Source organism: Drosophila kikkawai, chromosome 2R (assembly GCF_030179895.1).
Source record: "Drosophila kikkawai strain 14028-0561.14 chromosome 2R, DkikHiC1v2, whole genome shotgun sequence".
NCBI classification, from domain to species: Eukaryota; Metazoa; Arthropoda; class Insecta; order Diptera; family Drosophilidae; genus Drosophila; species Drosophila kikkawai.
The window spans coordinates 12,508,460-12,526,319 of record NC_091729.1 but is presented as its reverse complement, the minus strand read 5'-3'; the positions used below and the strand labels follow the sequence as shown (position 1 = coordinate 12,526,319).

Here is a 17,860-nt window from a genome sequence, read left to right as displayed (position 1 = left end):
AGAGCTTTGAGCTTTCGGCTCAGCCTTTGTTCGCCTTTGAATCAACAAACCATTATCCATATCATCCGCTGAGATTTGCGACTTTCTATGCCATTGATATTCTATGGAAGTCATGTAACAACCAACAGAGCCCTTCTGCAGCCTTTGTCTGATCCGCTATATAATAAACAAGCAATTTATTGGAAGCGTTACCGATACCGGGGGCCATCATTCATCAGATTTCGGAGTTCGTTTCGCTTTCAATTCATCTTTATAGCGTCGGAGAGTCTTTATTTTTTTACCCGCCTTGGTTGGCGTTTTCATTGACATCCATCGACGAAGACGAAACTCGAGTAACCTGTTTGTTTTTTAATTTTTACGTGTGTTGTTTCAGTGGCCTGCCTAGCCACTCAATTTACTTAGTCGCTGGCTGCTATTTCAGTTTTGTTTAGCATTCATGGAATAGTTTGTCAGGGTAGTCAATGTACTCAAGTTTAGTTGTTTGTTTATATAACAAAGTGTTTGTTTATGAAATATAGATGTTTTGTTATATTAACATTTCATTAAAGGGTGATTCGAGGGATATTTAAAATAATTTGCATTTAATTTGCGGCAAATGAACTCAACAAATGTTAACTTATTCTTCTACTTAAAATTTTTTTAACTTACTCAAAAACTAGTTTATTTTAAAACACTTTTAATTCATTTTTTCCGTTTAAATAGTCCATAGTTTTGTTAATTATAATCCTTTGCCATTAAAATGTAAATATTTTCTTAAGCATTACCAATAAGCTTAGGAAAATAATTAAGGCAAAAACCAATAAAAATAAAGTTAAAAAAACCATAGAAATCATAGCACAAATCGAAGCAAAGTTGAAGTCAAACATTTTAGCCGACGTCTTCTTCAATTTCAATTACAATTTCACTTTCATTTTCATGCGGTTTATGGCTTTTCCGACAGTCGCCGGCTTCGACCGCAACTGCGATGCTAACGCAGCACGCAATCAGTGCAAATTGTTGTTGATTTTGTTGTTATTATTGTTGTTGGTGGTGATGGTGGTGGTGCATGTTGTAACAACAGCTGGAAAAATTATAACAAGAGCAGCAATACTAAAAGCAAGAAACAATAACAAAAAACAGAAGCAAAAGCTTCATATGTTCATATATAAACTCCAAAAAACTCCCCACATTTTCGATTGCATGTTCTTTGGTTATATTGTTTATTATTATTTATTTCTCTTTTATTTTTGCCTGCCTTAATTATCCCCCCATCAGCCTGCCTCTGTCATTGCTGGCTCATCTTTAAAATTAATTAGTTTGGCATATTACGTATACGCAGTGTGGTCTCTCATCTTTTTGCTTTTGCCTGCCTGCAATTTTTCAATATATTTGCGCATTTTATAATGGCATTTTAATGAACATTTTTTGGGAGAGGGGCAGGGGCAGGGGCAGGGATAAATAAGAAGTGGCTTCCCAACCGGTTTCTTGGCAAGGCGGCATGTCTTTAACACATTACGTATACGCACCATGTGGCTGGCCGTGTGCAGAACTCTTGGCATGTCTTCGCTTGGATTCTCTTGGCTAAGCCAACTAATATGCATAAATGAATAATATGCTTAAAAACAGATGTTCATGTCAAACATTTCCATTCGAGGCCCTGAAACCAGTTTAAAAGTCAAGATCTTTTCATGTCTTATGTCAGCGAACCTAGAATTTGAATTGGGCTCATTCGAATATTAGTATTTGATGTGCTCCATTAATATTAACAAAAACATTTGCCCAGCTGTTTCTTCAAGCCAAGCCAAGCTTTCAACAGCCCGACTCAAGGTGCAGGTTCCCAAACCACATTCATTGTTTTATCATTATAAAACAATGGCCAAAGAGATTCGCTCGCCCTTTTCCACCTGCCACAAACACACAGAGATTGCGACTGAGACGGAGACTGGGACTGAGGCTCTCCGAAAAAGTTAAGCAAATGCAAAAAGTTCAGGTCACAGACATTTTACGTAATCTCCACCTCCACTTGATCGTTGTCTGCAAGTTGCAGTTACTCCAACGCCGTATCAGGCCAAAATTTATTATCTCTTGTGCAAAAAACGTTCACAGTTGAACTTTGTTATGTCACATTTGAGCCGATTTATGTGTGATCCAGTTTCTGGCCCAGACAGGCGGCTAAATAAATGACAGTTCTTTCAGCCAGCCAATGCCAGACACAGCTCAGCACTAAGTGGGGAAATGGGTTCATTATCAAGCCAAATGCAGAGCTCATCAAGCTACCGAACTCAGGTGCTGACACAGGTGATGGCTATCTCCAAACAGAAGCCCAAAAAACCAGCTGTTCGCTCGCTCGTCTGACTCAATCCGAAGAGAGACAGAGAGATGGCGGAGAGAGGTGCTGCTAGCCAACTGTCAATGTCAATTTAAAGTAAAACGCTGACGCCCCCCGGACTTACAACAGACGCGACTTCAGCCCAGAGATGGTTGTGTCAGCAAATTCATTAAGAAAGCCAGAGCTAAAAGCAAAGACTACTAGCCAGCAGCACACAACAAAAATTCCCATAAACCGAAAGAGCCGCTGACTTTATGGTAAAAGCACAACCCACAAAAAATAAAAAGCAAGAAACGAGTAAAAAGGAAAAAAAACAAAAAACACAGAAAAAATGTAAAGTGTTGGGGTCCACAAGTCGGCATAATTATGCGGAAGCTGACAATGCAACTTGCTTTTCTGTCTCCCCGCCGTTTTGGCCATATCTTTTGGTGGCTTTTGGTTTTTGGCACAATTCCATTTCCACACCAGCTTCTGTTTGGAATCGGTTGACATTTGATGATGCGTATCTTTTTTTTTTATTTATTTACCTTTTCGTTAGTGTAATTATATAAAAAAAATATATAAAAAATATGAACGGGAATTATGCAAGCCTGAATATAAATCAAAAAACTGTTTTGCCATAGCCATAACCTTGAGCCGGCCGAAACGCCGACTGAGATTTATGCATGCATACACACATATGGCAAATGATTCGACCCTAATCGACCTTAATTATGCAAATGATCGACCGAATGGAGTTGCCATCTTTTTGGCTTTGCTTCGCCTCGGCTTGCCTCATAACTGTTTCCCCCTGATTTAGTGTATTTTGTAAAATATTAATCGGTATATAAGCAGCACTAGTTTCGGTCACGTTTTGGCCTCAGGTCTCTAACCATTTTATTGCATTTGAATTTCCTGATAAGTCGCCTTGCAGTCGCTGCACGCTAGCTAGCAGTCTTTTCAATGCTCTGAATTCATTTTCGTTTTCTGGGTGAAAGTCTTCTGCAAGTCTTGAAGGTTGCCAAGTTGCACTTTCGGCTCTGGGTCTTTGTTTTTCACTTGGCATTGCTACTTTTTATGAACTCTTGAGGGTTATTACACCTCAGCAGAAGACAGGTGCCCTTTGGCGGAGTTGGAGATTAAGTTAAGAGAGGGAATGCACTTGATATCTTACTAAAAAAATTATCTTATATTAGTTAATTGTTCTTCTTTTTTGTTTATTCTTTAATTTAAATTTGAAATTTGTTTACCTTTCCACACAAATATGCTCCAGTAATTTACTTACCATATTTGTTGCCACTTTTCTGCCTGCCAATTTGCAGCCACAAACTATGTATTTATTTTATGGAAATTGTACTTTCTTCAGGCTGAAGCTGGCCATGATATATGGAGGCATTGCCCTTTGGCTAAATGACGCCCATTTTTGGCAATTGCTTTGCTTTCATTAGGATTGATGATGATTGATTCCTTTTGGCTGGGGACTTTCTTTGACTGAAACTGGGGCACGGCTTGCTTGCAGCATGTTGCATGCAGATTGTGCAAAAACCTTTGGGCAGAGCCGTGCCGGGTGCGGGGGGAAATGAAATGTCATGCAATTTGTCGTAAATGCCGCTGAGAAGTTGCAACATGAAATGGCAGCTGGCGATGCTGCTGTTGCTGCTGCTGCTGCTGTTGTTGTCGCTGGTCAGTTCTGTTTGTTTTCTTGGTTGGTTTGTCAAAAGGTTTGGCCATGTCGGATGGATGCTGCTTGCTGTTCGCCCCTTGCCACGCATCGCTGCATCATTATTGACAATTAGCCGCATTCGATGCCGGGGCGGATGTGCAACAACAACAACAACAGTAGCCATAAGCAGGGCCGGACAAGATTGTTTATTGCCTCGACGCTGGCTGCTTCTTGGCCTTATGCAATAATTAATTACTCAGTCAGCCGGCCAGAAAACTAGGTTTTTCTTTCTACAAAAAAAAAAAGAGTAAATATTAATTGTAGCAACAATAAAGCGATAAAATTGCAACAAGCTATGTTGTTTTGCCAAATAATAATGCCCATTTGAGCGTGACGAGGACAGGTTTTTGGGCAGGGAAATACTGTCTAACATGAGGTGGTAGTAAAGCTATTATTTTGGATAGTAAATATTTTGCATACGGCCATTGCGCGTGAGGTGAATGGGAAAGAGTTGGAGGACTTAAGAAATATTAAATAATAGGGTAAAATATTGAATACCTTAAGCAGAGATGAGGTTCTTATTTTAGAGAGATTTGATGTTTAATTTAGTGAAAATTTAAGGATTCTAGGATGGAATATAATGCCTTCTTCTAAGCCAGCTTCTAGTATTTGTGCTTTATTGACGCACTAAAAACTATTTCTTAAAATATTCTTAGTTACTTTTAACAATCCTTAATTAATTTTAAACATGTTTATTTGCTTTTTAAAACATTTCTAATGAATTTTCCCACCTTTTTCTTGTTCTCTTTGCAGTTTAATCATTTTTAAGGATACCTTTAGCACACTAGACAACCGGCACATTAAGATGTCCTCAACATTAAGCCTAATCACAGCGCTACTCTTGGCCAGCACAGTATGCCAGGCCCTGCCAGATGTAAGTACTAACATATATCCACCTCAAACCTAAACCAAGACCGAGTTCCATTGCGACCCCGTCAATGCCAATCGCTTGGAGCACGTTCAATTGGACTCCAAGAACTCATCAATCAATTCAATGCGATATAAATAACCTTTGGGGGCACTTACAGTCAACAGTTAAGAGTTGAGAGCCAAGAGCTAACGGTGAAAAAAAAAAACCCAACAACAAGAAATGGCCGCCATTCAGTCAGTCAGTCAGTCAGCGGTTTCATTGTCATTCGCATTGTGCGTAATTAGCATTTCGAGAAATACAAAAACATTTTTTGTATATTAATTAAATTACAAAACAGAGCGCAGAGTCGAAGAGAGTCGACGTTAGGAATAAAACGGCATTGTTATGGCCAGGCTATATCTGAATGGCATTGCCTGTCTGTGTATATATCCATTTGTATTTGTGTTTGTATTTGTATCTCATTGAAATCCAAGACAGCTTACGTTGGCTTTTGTTTTGGCCCAAAGAAAAAGCTCTCGGCCAGCAAAATTATGGCCAAGGTCAGACGTAAAAAGTTCTTGTAATTATTTCTCCTTCTCTTTATGGTTTTTTTTATATTTATTATTTATTTTGTTATTGCTGTAAGTGTTTGGCTCTTTTTCTTTCATTGTCACTGCTTTCCGTTGTTGCCGGAGGTTATGGTTTGGCTTTGACTGAAGAAAACTCATGACTAAATGCAGCTTTTCAAGGTGATTTTTGAGTTGAGTTTGAAGTTGAATGCTGACTTCCTGCAGAGGGAGAAAAATTTTAAGTTGCACAGGTGATATTTACTTTATTTTAGTTTGAATGTTTATTATCTCGAAGATAAAACTTGTTGCAATTTGTTCTTAGGCTTACAAAGTAGTTTTTTTGGGTCATATAACAATATAGCCTGTATTTATTTTGGTCAAAATTTAAGAGCAAGTTCGTGTCTGGGGGAGACATCGACCCATAGCCTTGCCGGCATCGCATAAATGGCGCTTGCAACATGATGGCCCATAAACGACTTCGTCTCCGTTTTCCACTGCAATTAAAGTTGACACGCTACACCACCAGCCACAGCAACTACAACTAGAAGAAATACACCAACAACTACTCTGACTGTGACGAGGCCCTTCAAATCCCAGCCGAGCATGAAAAAAGTGATGTAAAAAACACACACACAGAGACTTGAGCCCAAAGCCAGACATGCAAAACACAGCAAGAATATCGATTCAACTGCATGAGTCAGCAGCGGCAGTACTCTTGCTTTTGTTTTAATTCTTTTGCCATGTTTTATGTGCTGTCAGAAATGCTGGAACAAAAAATATGAGATATCTCGGCTGGCCAAATGTTTGCTGGCCTATCAATTGGCCGGCCAAATAAATTAAGCCTTTAATTGTGAAATCAAGAACTGTTTGTGGCACGACTCGTTGTTGTGTTTCTTTGATTTGGCTACTACTCTACCGCTGTCACGGTACGAGTTTGTTTTGTTTTTCTTTCTTTTTTTTTTATTATTTTAATCATTTTGGAGCTTGGGTTCTCGGGTCACGTTCTCCCCGCTGTGTGTGTGTGTGTGTGCGTGGGGTTATAGGAAAATCGGGGTACTGTCAGAGCATGAGTAATTGCTGAATGATAAAGAGATTATGCAATCGAAAAAAGATTATATGTTCAAGTAGAAACCGATGAAAAGCTGCAATTATCGTTGAATAATGCAGAGAATTTTAAGGGGGTAATTTATCGATATCGTTTTTTGAGATATATTTACCAATTTTGGACTGTTTAAATAGTTTATGTCTTTCCTGTTCAATAATATTATAAAACTAAAGCTTAAAAAATATTTAATTTAGTACATTTTGAGCATTTTTATTTTTATCGATATTTTCGATATATTGTATGATTTCAAATAATCAAAAAGTATATTTCAAAGCCAATCTTAATGATAATTTATAAATTTATCTTTTGTAGTTTTATTTTGAAAATATAAGTAAATTTTTATAATAGTTGTTTATATTTTAAAATACCTACATTTCGATATATTTTGTGACCTAGATACCGATATCATAACTAACAATGCGTAACCTCTTCTAAAACATAAAAATCGCCTAATTTGCCATTTGCATTAGACACAACCCCTCTCAAAGGTGTCGCAACACCCTGAACTTTTCACACTTTGCTAATCGCTGGCACAAATACAAAATTCCAAAAAAAAAAAACCGAGCAAAGTGATGAGAAAACCCGACTGAAAACTAAATGCCGACAGAAGCTGTTGCTAATTTCCGCCGCTTGTCAGCCGTGGCGACAAGGTCAACACACCCAAGGAAATGGAAGGAAAAGAGACGAACTGGCAATTTAGTGGATAGTTAACAATCCGCAGCAGCCCATGTTCAGTTTTGGGGCCCGAAATCTTCAGTGAGCAGGCCTCTCTCTCTATACTCTGTGGCTCCGTTCATGGCTTTTCGAGTGAATAATTTCTTTGTGTTTGACGACTCCGCGAAAGGTCGAGTGACACTCTTTCGAGCGTCTGCCGCGCTGTTTGACTTTGACCGGCTAGAAAGAGGGGAAAAACAATTGCACAACCACAAGCAACGCTGGTTGTATGCCATAAACAGTGTATTGGCCTCAGCCAAAGCCAATTTGAAGCACACTTTTTGCGTTAATATGGCGGCTACACCTTTTACTTTGACTTGACTCTGATTGCACTTGGTCGAGTCGATTCGCTGTCGCCGTCATGCCGGTTATAGTGTTATACTCCACCGTCCACCGGGCGTATGAGTAATCTCGTACAATTTCAGTAATTGCCCGCGCACCAGCACCAGCACCAGCAGCAGCAGCAGCAGCGAGTCAGCTAGCCATACAAATTACAAACAGCGCCAATTTCACAATATCCGTCATTGCACTCGGCAAAAACCGAAAATAAAATCAAACTTAAGCTGGGACAAATAGCCGGTGGCTTACTACTTAATGGCAAATACCAACCAATCGAATCGGATGACAAATTTAAGCTAGGGTTACACTTTGTTGAATATATTCTTGATGTATATCTTTATCCGGTGGTTAAGTAGGTTTCCAGACTATCTTTGAGTTGTTAATAAAGAAATATTAGCTGGAAATCTCTATTATTTAAAGTAGTTTTATGCATTTATAGATTTATATTTATATATAGCTGCAAAATATAAATCGTTACCATTAAGTTACTGCTTATAAAAAGTGATACAAAGAAGAGTTTAAGGGTTGCTATAGCTAAATTATTCTATTAATCAAATTACTGCTAGTAAAATATATAAAAAATATTTCGAAAAGAAAATGATAGTGGGAATTTCCCTAGCAACATTAAAAACTATATTAAATATTTTATAACATTTTATAAGATCAACTTAACAAGCCCTAAAGCCACCCAAACTTTTTCGGTAATTTCTTTTAATTTTCCGCCCATTTCAACACCCCTTAAGGGGGCTGTAATTTTCGATGACTATCTGTCATTTACATAATGTTTAGGCCAGCCTGTTTTGGGCCTTTAAACTGTTTTCTTGTTACTGACTTAAACCTTGGCAACCCTGGTTCTTTAATCGCCGCTGCTGATCTTGTTCGCTGGATGCCGCCTTTTTTGCATAATTCGTAATTGCTGATCGTAGTTTTTTCTTCTTTTTCATTCTCTCTCATTTGTTATACCCTTGCAGGGTATTATAATTTCAGTCAGAAGTTTGCAACGCAGTGAAGGAGACCTTTCCGACCCTATAAAGTATATATATTCTTGATCAGCATCAACAGCCGAGTCGATCTAGCCATGTCCGTCTGTCCGTCTGTCCGTCTGTCCGTCTGTCCGTCTGTCCGTCTGTCCGTCTGTCCATCTGTCCGTCTGTCTGTTTCTACGCAAACTAGTCCCTCAGTTTTAAAGCTATCTGAATGAAACTTTGCATATAGTCTTCTATATGCTCTCACTGCTATATATGTCGGAACGGGCCGGATCGGACGACTATATCATATAGCTGCCATACAAATGTTCGATATATTTTTAGAAAAAAAATTATAACTTTGCTGTTTTTCAACATTTTTGCACCATTTTTTAGAAATGGCCACTCTATATTATTTAAGAATTTTGGTAAAAATTTTATGAAAATCGGACGACTATATCTTATAGCTGCCATAGGAACGATCGGGAAATTAATCGAAAAAAATTATAACTTCGTTGTTTTTCAACGTATTTTCATCTACTTTAAGTTATAAGCTTTTTTTATTATTCTAGAATTTTGGTATAAATTTTATAAAAATCGGACAACTATATCATATAGCTGCCATAGAAGCGATCGGCAAATGTATAAAATATGTAAAGCTGGGAATGTAAAACTGTAACTGTCAAACTGTAAACATAATAAGTATAGGTAAAATGTAATGAAACTCTGTTTTGTGAGTGTTTTCAGCATTTAAATCTATAATATAAACATCGAAACCAATCTGCAAGGGTATAAAAACTTCGGCGTGCCGAAGTTAGCTTCCTTTCTTGTTTTTAATTGCGATTAATTGGCCGCAAGGGCCAAGCTAAGTGTTGATTGGTGTTTGGGTGTGGTCACCGTGCTGAGGGGGATTTGCATACTGATAGGAAAAGCGGGCTAGAATATAATGATAATTTGCTGCAGGTGCAAAACTTTCCAAATACGGAGAGCAGCTAGCTGGCCGAGAGCCCTAGAGAGACGACTGCAATTGCACTCGAGTGGCAAACTCAACGCAGCTTTTTGTATCGGTTTTCCTTTCTCAAGCCTCAGTTTCACTTTCAATGGGGGACGACGACGATTCAAAAGTTGCTCAATGCGACCCCAAACAGCTGGCTCTCGGCTGGCGGGATGGCTGCCTGCCTGGCTCCTGGCCATGTGAGCGAGTGTTGTCTGTGGTCAAAACACGTTTCAAATGAAAGTAAAAACGCTTTGGCATTGTCCCGCCTGTGTGCGTGAGTCTGAGCCGAGTCTGGTTTTCCTCTGCCGTTTGTTCACCTGCCGCGCTCTTAGCGACTTACCATAAACTTTCCGCCAAGCGTTTCGATTATAAAAGAATTATTAAGCAGTGGGCTTACTGTTATGCCCGGAGGTGTCATCATTTGGCACCAGCAGCACCTCGGGCTCAACTGTAAAAGCAAGCTCGAAAATCTAGCTTACCTTGCCTTCGTCTTGGACTTCTTTTCGGCTTCTTGTTTTTGTTTTTTTTTTCGCCGTCTCTTGTCCGGTGTTGTCGTCATTTGCTGTAATACCATTTCTGACTCATTTTAGGCCATTTTCGGTTAAAATAAATGCAAGAAATTTGCCTAAATGGCTGCTGGTGGCTGCTGCAGCTCTGGCAGCAAGTTCGTTGCCTGAGTTTTTGTTTTTGCTCAAGCGTTTCAAACGTTGTTTAAGGAAATTCTACTCGCCGCTTGACCCTGTAACAGATCTTTGTTTAGTTTTTTGCTAATGCTGATTGGATTGCAAGTGAGATGCAGATTTGGCGGATAAATAAAACGGAAATGCGATAGAAGAACCAAAAAAGATCTCAAGATTGATTGATGGTAGAATGATATGCCAACTAAGGAAATATTTACGAGCCGTGTTACGGAGTATTAAAAATGAATGAATGAATTTAGGAACCCCTTTAAACAGACTTTGGAATTCCCCCCCCGATAACTGGCAGTGTTTAAGAAGAATACAACTATTTATAAGCACCGATAATGGAGTGCAGATTAAAAGTCCATTAATAACAATACAAAATTAATTTGTTTTTAATTGAAATTTGCAATTATGGCTAACACTATATATATTTATAGAGAAAAGGTTTACACGCAACTCGGCTTAGATCGTCGATAGTTGTGTGTGTTGGATTCAATTCGATTTGGTTTTGATTCGGAAATACTTAATAAAAGAGACATGCGAGTCTGCACACAGACCGTAAATCTATCAAACGCCGGATTGACCCTGACCCAGTTAGCGAAGATACTCAGCTCCGAAAGCCCCGAACCAAACCCAGCCGATCTTGGCTTAGTCGTTAATCTCCAGATAGCTCTTGAGGGGTCCAATGCAAACACGAACCGAGCCATGCCACGCATGGGACCGTTTTCAAGAGAGAGCCAAACACTCGATTATTGCATTGAATTATTGATAATTTTTCAATTATCCATCTGACAATTGCTACAATTTGCTGCCATTGCCCAGGGCAACTTGTCTACGCGATCGCTAACCTGGTTATGTTTTTTTCCCCCTCTCTCCCCTTTCGCAGTTGCACAAACAAATGTCGCCGGAGCAGCTGCAGTCAGTCTTCCACGTGGACACCCATGATGCAGTGCCCCACTATGAGCTTGTCCAGCTGCTGCACCACGACGAGCACAGCCTCCGGCAGCGGCGGCGGCGCAGCATCGGCGAGAGTCCCAAGCCCCACGCCGCCTTGCCGCCGCATCATGTGAAAAAGGATCTCAGCAAGAATGCCTACTACAGTGAGCTGAAGCACCAGGCCAGCATGGCCTCAGGAGGCAGCGGCGGCAACCACCTGCTCGGCCCCGATGTTAGCTCCATCAAGGCCCACAATGTCTCCTTCAGCGCCTTTGGCCAGCACCTCAACCTCACGCTGCGCGCCACCCAAGGACTCTTCAAGGGCGCGCCCCACCAGCTGCGCATGTGGAGCGTCGGCAGTGAGCCGAACGCCACCCACGGCCTGGACCTGCAGGAGATCGTCCACGAAGAGGTGAGTTTCAATATCAATTTCTATATTTAAACTATGTCAGGAAGCCTTAGAAAAATAGTTTAGCCTTAAAAATAATATTAATTTAGTTGAATTTAGGGAAGAAATATTTATTTAAAGGTTTTTGAGTACCAATATTTTTAGAACTTATATTTAATGTTATTTTTATATTTTAATCAAAAGTTTAAAACGCAGCAAAGTAGTTCCTTTCGATGATATAAAGTATTATAATAAATTACTTCAAAAATATTGGGGGAAAAATATGTTAAATTTATATTAAATTAAATAACTTTGAAAATATTGGGAAAACATAAAACCAAATATTACAAAATATTTTTAAATTTTATTAGGGGCTAAAAACCTAACAATTTGATCTTAAAATAAATTAAATTCAGTAAGCAGATTACTTAATCTAATAAAAGCAACTATTAACGAATTATAGTTTTTTTACTTAGTCCTTGTTTTTTTAAAACTCTGATATTTCCTAAAATTTTAACATATAAACACATTTTAATTATTAATTTCTTTTGCTATAACTAAACATTCCCTCGCAACCATGTTTGTTAATACCTTTAATGGGTTTTCAGTTTTGATTGGCCATCTCATTTACTGTCACATATATTTTCCTGCCCTAAATTGGCATTTTGTTGCACATATTTTCCTTATACGTCTTGCTTTTACCGCACTTTCATTGGTTACATCATGACGACGTCGGATAATATAAACAAAAAAGAAGCAAAAAAGAAAAAATTACAGCTTTTGCCTTTGTACGTTTTCTGATTTGTTGATTCGCCAAACTTCCGCTTGGAGTAGGCAGATATTTTGTTTCAGCCTTTATCTGCGCTTCGTTTTAGGCCTTTATATATTTCGTTTTGTTTGGTGTTTGCTTTTATTAACAATACCTCTTGCGCTGCTTTGTCTTTCTGCCTCTTTTTTTTAATTGTTGTTACTGCTCTGGCTTGTAATATTTATTTACTTGTAAGCCTGTGTGTTTGTGTAGACGTATCTAATCAAAATTAATTGGCCATGTGATAAAGAGATTAGACGTAGGCTGCGCCGGCAGTTAATTGCATTTGTTTGTTGTGTCTGTGAAAATTATCACGTGTAGGCAAGAAAATCCGGCTTAAAGTCAAGGACGTACGGAAATTGGATGGAGATATCAAAGCCTTAACCTTTTTGGGGTTTTCTATGCCTTATTTACGAGCTTGAAGCAATGCAATTACTCATTTCGTGATGCGATCACCACATTTCATTAATATTAACTCTCTCACCCACAACTTCCAATCAAATTCAGTTAGCCAAGAGGCGAGCCATGGAACGTGACTCTGTTGCCATTACAAATAAAGTTCACTTTCTTCCCGGGCTCGGTCTTGTTTGTATATATAATTTAATTTCCCCGTTTACCCACTATTCGTGTGGTTTTTGCACCCGCTCTGTGGGCGTGTTTCCCTCCTATGAAGTACAATCAATTGATCGCACTTTAAATTACCAGTTTTATATTCGGCGATTATTTTTTGGGTAAAGGGTGCTCGTGGTTGCGGGGGGGACAGAGCATAATTTTGAATGCAAGACACAACACTTCGGAAATGAAAGTGAAATGTCATGTCAGGCGACAGCCGAAAAAGAAATGAACTCGCGACTCGAACTCTTATGTCTTTGGATTTTGTGTGTGGCGTTTTTCTGTCTTCTGTTTCTTGTTTTTTGCCTTTTTTGTGATTTATGTGTGATAATTTTATGTTTTAAGCCTGGCGCAGCAGTACGAAATGCGGAAAGATTTGTCTGACTTTTCGTTCATTTCTCTGGGGATTTAGTCTTCACTTTTAATTAAAATGAACTAAGCTGCAGGTAGCTTTAGTGTTTCTCTATATTTTCTGTCCAAGATTAGGTAACCCTTCCCCCCACGCAAGGCATTTTCCCCCCCTTCTTTCAGTCTTGTGACTTGGCAATTATTTTTGTTTCCAGCCACAAACAAATGGCCTCAAGATATAGACCACATAACTACAACAATTTCAATGTTTTCCATGTAGTTTTTTTTTTAAATTTTTTATTTTGGTAATGGCGGCACTTTGTCAGAGACCTTCCATCGGCAGTCAACCGAAAAAATGCCATGAAAAAAACATTTATTCTAATTTCTGACATTCTGTATCTCATTTTTTTTATGTGTGTGTGCCTTATTGTTTGGCAACCGCAAAAGTACCGAAAAATAATTTTCCATTGATAGCTGAATGTCCGAAGAACTGACCCCGTTTTGGTTTTTTTTTTCCAAGACAAAAGTTCCGACAACCGGCCAGGGAAATCGTTGCGTTTTTCGCTTCGATTGTCCATTAAAAATTCAAATTAAAAATAAATCATTGTGGTGCTAAAAAGTGCAATATATTTTCCACTTAAATAAAATTAATTCGTGCGGTGAAATTTGCTGCTCGATCCCGATCCTGAGCCTCGGTGCAAGTGCAAGCCAAGAAATTAAAAAGGCAAACACAAGGCGTTGCTCGGCACTCCCACTGCCGCATTCAATGCGATGATGAATGCGATTGGGGCTCCGCACAAAGGTCAGTGCAGCCAGGAATGGGGCGAAATAAAACAAAGTCGCACAGGTCTCTGGCATAATGGAAATACTGCCAAAAAGGGGCGCGCTATATCAACAAAATGGAATTATGTACCAGAAGTTGTGACGGCAAACAAAATGCTGAACGGGTTTTCAGTGGCCAGAAAAGGTTGTACAAAAAATAATGGAGAGTTTACAAATTATACAGGGTTTTTTTATGGAAAATAATATAAATAATTTAAAGGGAAGTGGGTTTATTTATCTATTGTAATATTAACTTATGTAAGAATATTTATTAAAAATAAATAAAACTTTTAATACACTTATTCTTTATGGCTTACTTTTACGACTTGCAATAACACTTAAATTCAATCGAAAACCAACTAAAAAATACTTACATCAAGGCGTTGTCAAGTTCTCTTATGAGCAGTTAATCCAAACTATTAAAAATGCTATAAAATTATTAAGAAATATATGCAAATTTTAAGCATTTCCTTAGCTCACTTTTGCTTAAATTCCCCACAAGCCAAAGGGGAAATGATCCGGATTTACATGACTGCACCATGTTGCCAAGGTACTTAGATATCAATCGGCAGACAGTGGTCTATGCTCACGGATCATGACTATGACTAGAAGAACAATCCCCTTGGGCCTAGGCTTGGCTACCTGTGCTCGCTCCCGGTCGGGACTCGAGGCTCAACAATCGCCATGAAATCGGAGCACAAAACGAAAGACTTAGGCAACGAACGCGGGCATTAGGCACTCGCGGCATAAGTGATTCCACCCCGAGCCGCCGCCACAAACCAGTCGAAGAAAAATTGAAAGCAAACTAATTAAGTTTTCAAAATGCATTTTTGATGGGTGCTAACGCGAAGTGCATAATTAAAAGAGAAAAAAAAAACAACAAGTGAGCTGAAAGAGCATTTGCTGCATGCCACGCAGCTGAGCAGCCGCTGCACTCATTTCACAAGACGCAAAATTGTATCTTGTCATTGCAAAACGATTCCAGCTTGTTGTCGGTGGCGGTGGTGGTGGTGGAGAAGCATGATTAATGAGTCCACCGATTTGGCAGCTGAATGAATTCGAAATTAGCTCACTGTGTCCTCCTGGCTCTTGCTTCCTCTTGCTCTCTCTCTGGCTTTGCGCGGGCGAAGCAAGTTGCAAATTCCGCGGAAAGCGAGGAAAAAACACTAAGGGGTAGCAGGAAAAACTGTTTGCGGCTTAGAAAGCAGTTCGTCCGGGCTCTTTCTCTCCCTCCCACTGGCACTACCTATCTTTTTTTTTGCGGCTGCAATCGGATTGCATAATCCAGCCAAGTTGTTGCCATGGCCTGACAGTTTCTGTGCTTGCTCATGTTGCCATGTTGCAGTTATTGTTAACGCCGAGAGCGGCTTGTTGCTTTGTAGCCAGCAACAAGTTGGCTCATTCCCTTTTAGGGTCCAAAACAAGGAACTACCTGGCTGCTGGCTGGCTCTGGCTTATCGCAAACATCTAACACACAAATTATCTAATGGGCCAAAGTTAGCCCAGCCTAACAAATCAATACGACACATAATTGGCCGAATAATAGTCAAATAATGGCCAGATCCAGCCTTGGCATTGTCTTTGAAATCAAAGGCAACGGCAAAGGCGAACTGCAAACAAAAACAAATCCACATACAATGCATAATGGTGCGTAATAAACAAGCTAACTGCCAAAGCAAATCAGCCGACGAGCGAGACACTCACGCATGGATAAGTCCCAGAGTTATTGCCATGCTGCCAATGCGGCCAATGCGGCGTATGCGTAACGACGCCAAACAAATCGGCGAATAAACAAACTAACAAATGGAACGAACCCACAAAAAGCGACGCCCACACGACGTCTAATGCGTTAAGTGTCGGTTAACTTGGCTAAATGGCTCGTGGATTTACGGTGCGTACTCACTGAAAGCATGTGGGCTTCCATCAAATACGTTTATGTATATCTCGTAGAGACTTCCAGGTGAGCTTAGCTTTCCTTTCGTTTGCCTCGAAACAATGGCAAATTATCATTTTCTGGCCGGGTTAAGGGCCTGAGACTAATGCCTTAACCTTCTTCTCACTGCGATACTGAACACAACAGAGGAAAGAGAGTTCCGAGGCTAATTTTCACTTTGCCAAGTTCGCCGCCGCTTCGGGTCATTTGTGTCTTTCTTCTTTCAACTTTTCGGCTTAATTTGCATAACAAAATTGCCAAAAGAAAAGAGCGAAAGAAAATCGCCTAAAATGTTTCAGCCAGGAAGTTGTTAACTCTCGAGGCTGTTACTTTCATTTTCAGCTATTTAGGTGGCCAAAAGCTGACATGAAGGGTTGGGCTTTATTGGGCCAACCCTTTTTAATAGGGTTTCTTCCTGGAAAGAAGAGTATTTGAAGGTTTTCTTACATATTTCTAAAGAAAGTACAATTCTTTAGCCAAGTTAAAGCATTTTTAAATATTTTTCCTTCTTAAAAATCTGTAACACTAAGCCATAAAATTATCTGCAAAAAGCATAGCCCACACCCTGAGGGCTATCATCAAATGTTATGGGCCGAGAAATTTGCTTCTTACATAAGCTTACTTTGCAGCCAACAAAAATATACAAAAACATTCCGGCCAAAGCCCAATCTCAGCCAAGAGATCTGCATAATGTCTTGTAGCCATTTTGTAATTAAAAAGTTTACGGCGCCATAAATAAAAATAAAAAATCTATATATGGTTGGCTTAGGTTCAATTGAAATGGAATCGAAGTGAAGTAAAGTGAAAAAGTAGAAGAAAAAAGCCCGCGACAGCTAACAATTTACAATTTGCAAGTCAACTAATTAAAATTGCACTGGATGAGGGGAAGGGGTATACAGAGAGAGAGAACAAAATAAGTCAAAATGAGAACAGCAATTGTCAACACAGATGCAGTTACTCGCAGACACAGACGGAGGAAATTGGTCCATGCAAAGTGGAGTCAAGAGCAAGCACCGGCGCAGTGCAATAAGTGGCCAACTGACAGTTCATAAATACTATATGGCCAAAACACTTGGCCAGGCTCCAACCGCGTTGACAACTCGAGCGGTCTCGTACTCGAACTCGGATTTAGATTCGGATTTTGGATTCGGATTCGGATTCATGGCAGCCAAAATACGTGAGCAGCCGTATCCACAGCATGTGTGTGGTGGCGTGGGGGTCGCCGCTTGCCACTTGTTGCTTTGAACTTATTTTTCCACAAGGTCGCCGTGTCCAACTAGCAGCTACAACAACAACGACAACGTTGCCAACAACAAATTAAGCCATAAATGCCTGCTGCACATGAATTTTTGTGTGTTGTTGCTGCCGCTGCGTGTCCACACGCTTTGGCGGTCACCTAACCAAAGCCCCGCCCCATTCTGGACAGCTCAGTAATTCGATCAGAGTGATAAATAATTGCTCGGTTCGGGCAAAGTTTCTGGGAAGTCGAATTTCGAGAGAACAAAAATTATTGGTGGTGATTAGAACAGAGTTGTTGCTTATTAATATGTTTAAAAAAGATATTTATTATATTAGAAGAATAAGGTTATAATTATTGTAGCTTATTTGGAATTAAAATATAAATCCTAAGCTTTAAAAAGTATTAATAGTTACAATTAGAAAAAGAAAAAAGATCCAAGGCTATTTGAGCTTCTTGGTTTATAGTATATTTCTTAGTTATTATTCTCTTTTCTTATGGATACAACTTAAAATTAAGATTCCTTTGATTTTCCTAACCAGAA

The 17,860-nt window shown here is 39.4% G+C and overlaps 1 protein-coding gene across 9 annotated transcripts in view; it reads left to right on the top strand.

Moving 5' to 3' along the window:
- The window catches only part of sona (sol narae), a 50,304-nt gene that overhangs the window by 2,847 nt on the left and 29,597 nt on the right, over positions 1-17,860 (top strand). For all 9 annotated transcript variants that reach the window (XM_070284178.1, XM_070284177.1, XM_070284176.1 and 6 more), the window contains exons 2-3: positions 4,764-4,884; positions 11,119-11,580. In XM_070284178.1, the coding sequence (XP_070140279.1) occupies positions 4,816-4,884; positions 11,119-11,580 (531 nt within the window). In that variant the 5' untranslated portion in view covers positions 4,764-4,815. The remainder of the gene's footprint in view (positions 1-4,763; positions 4,885-11,118; positions 11,581-17,860) is intronic.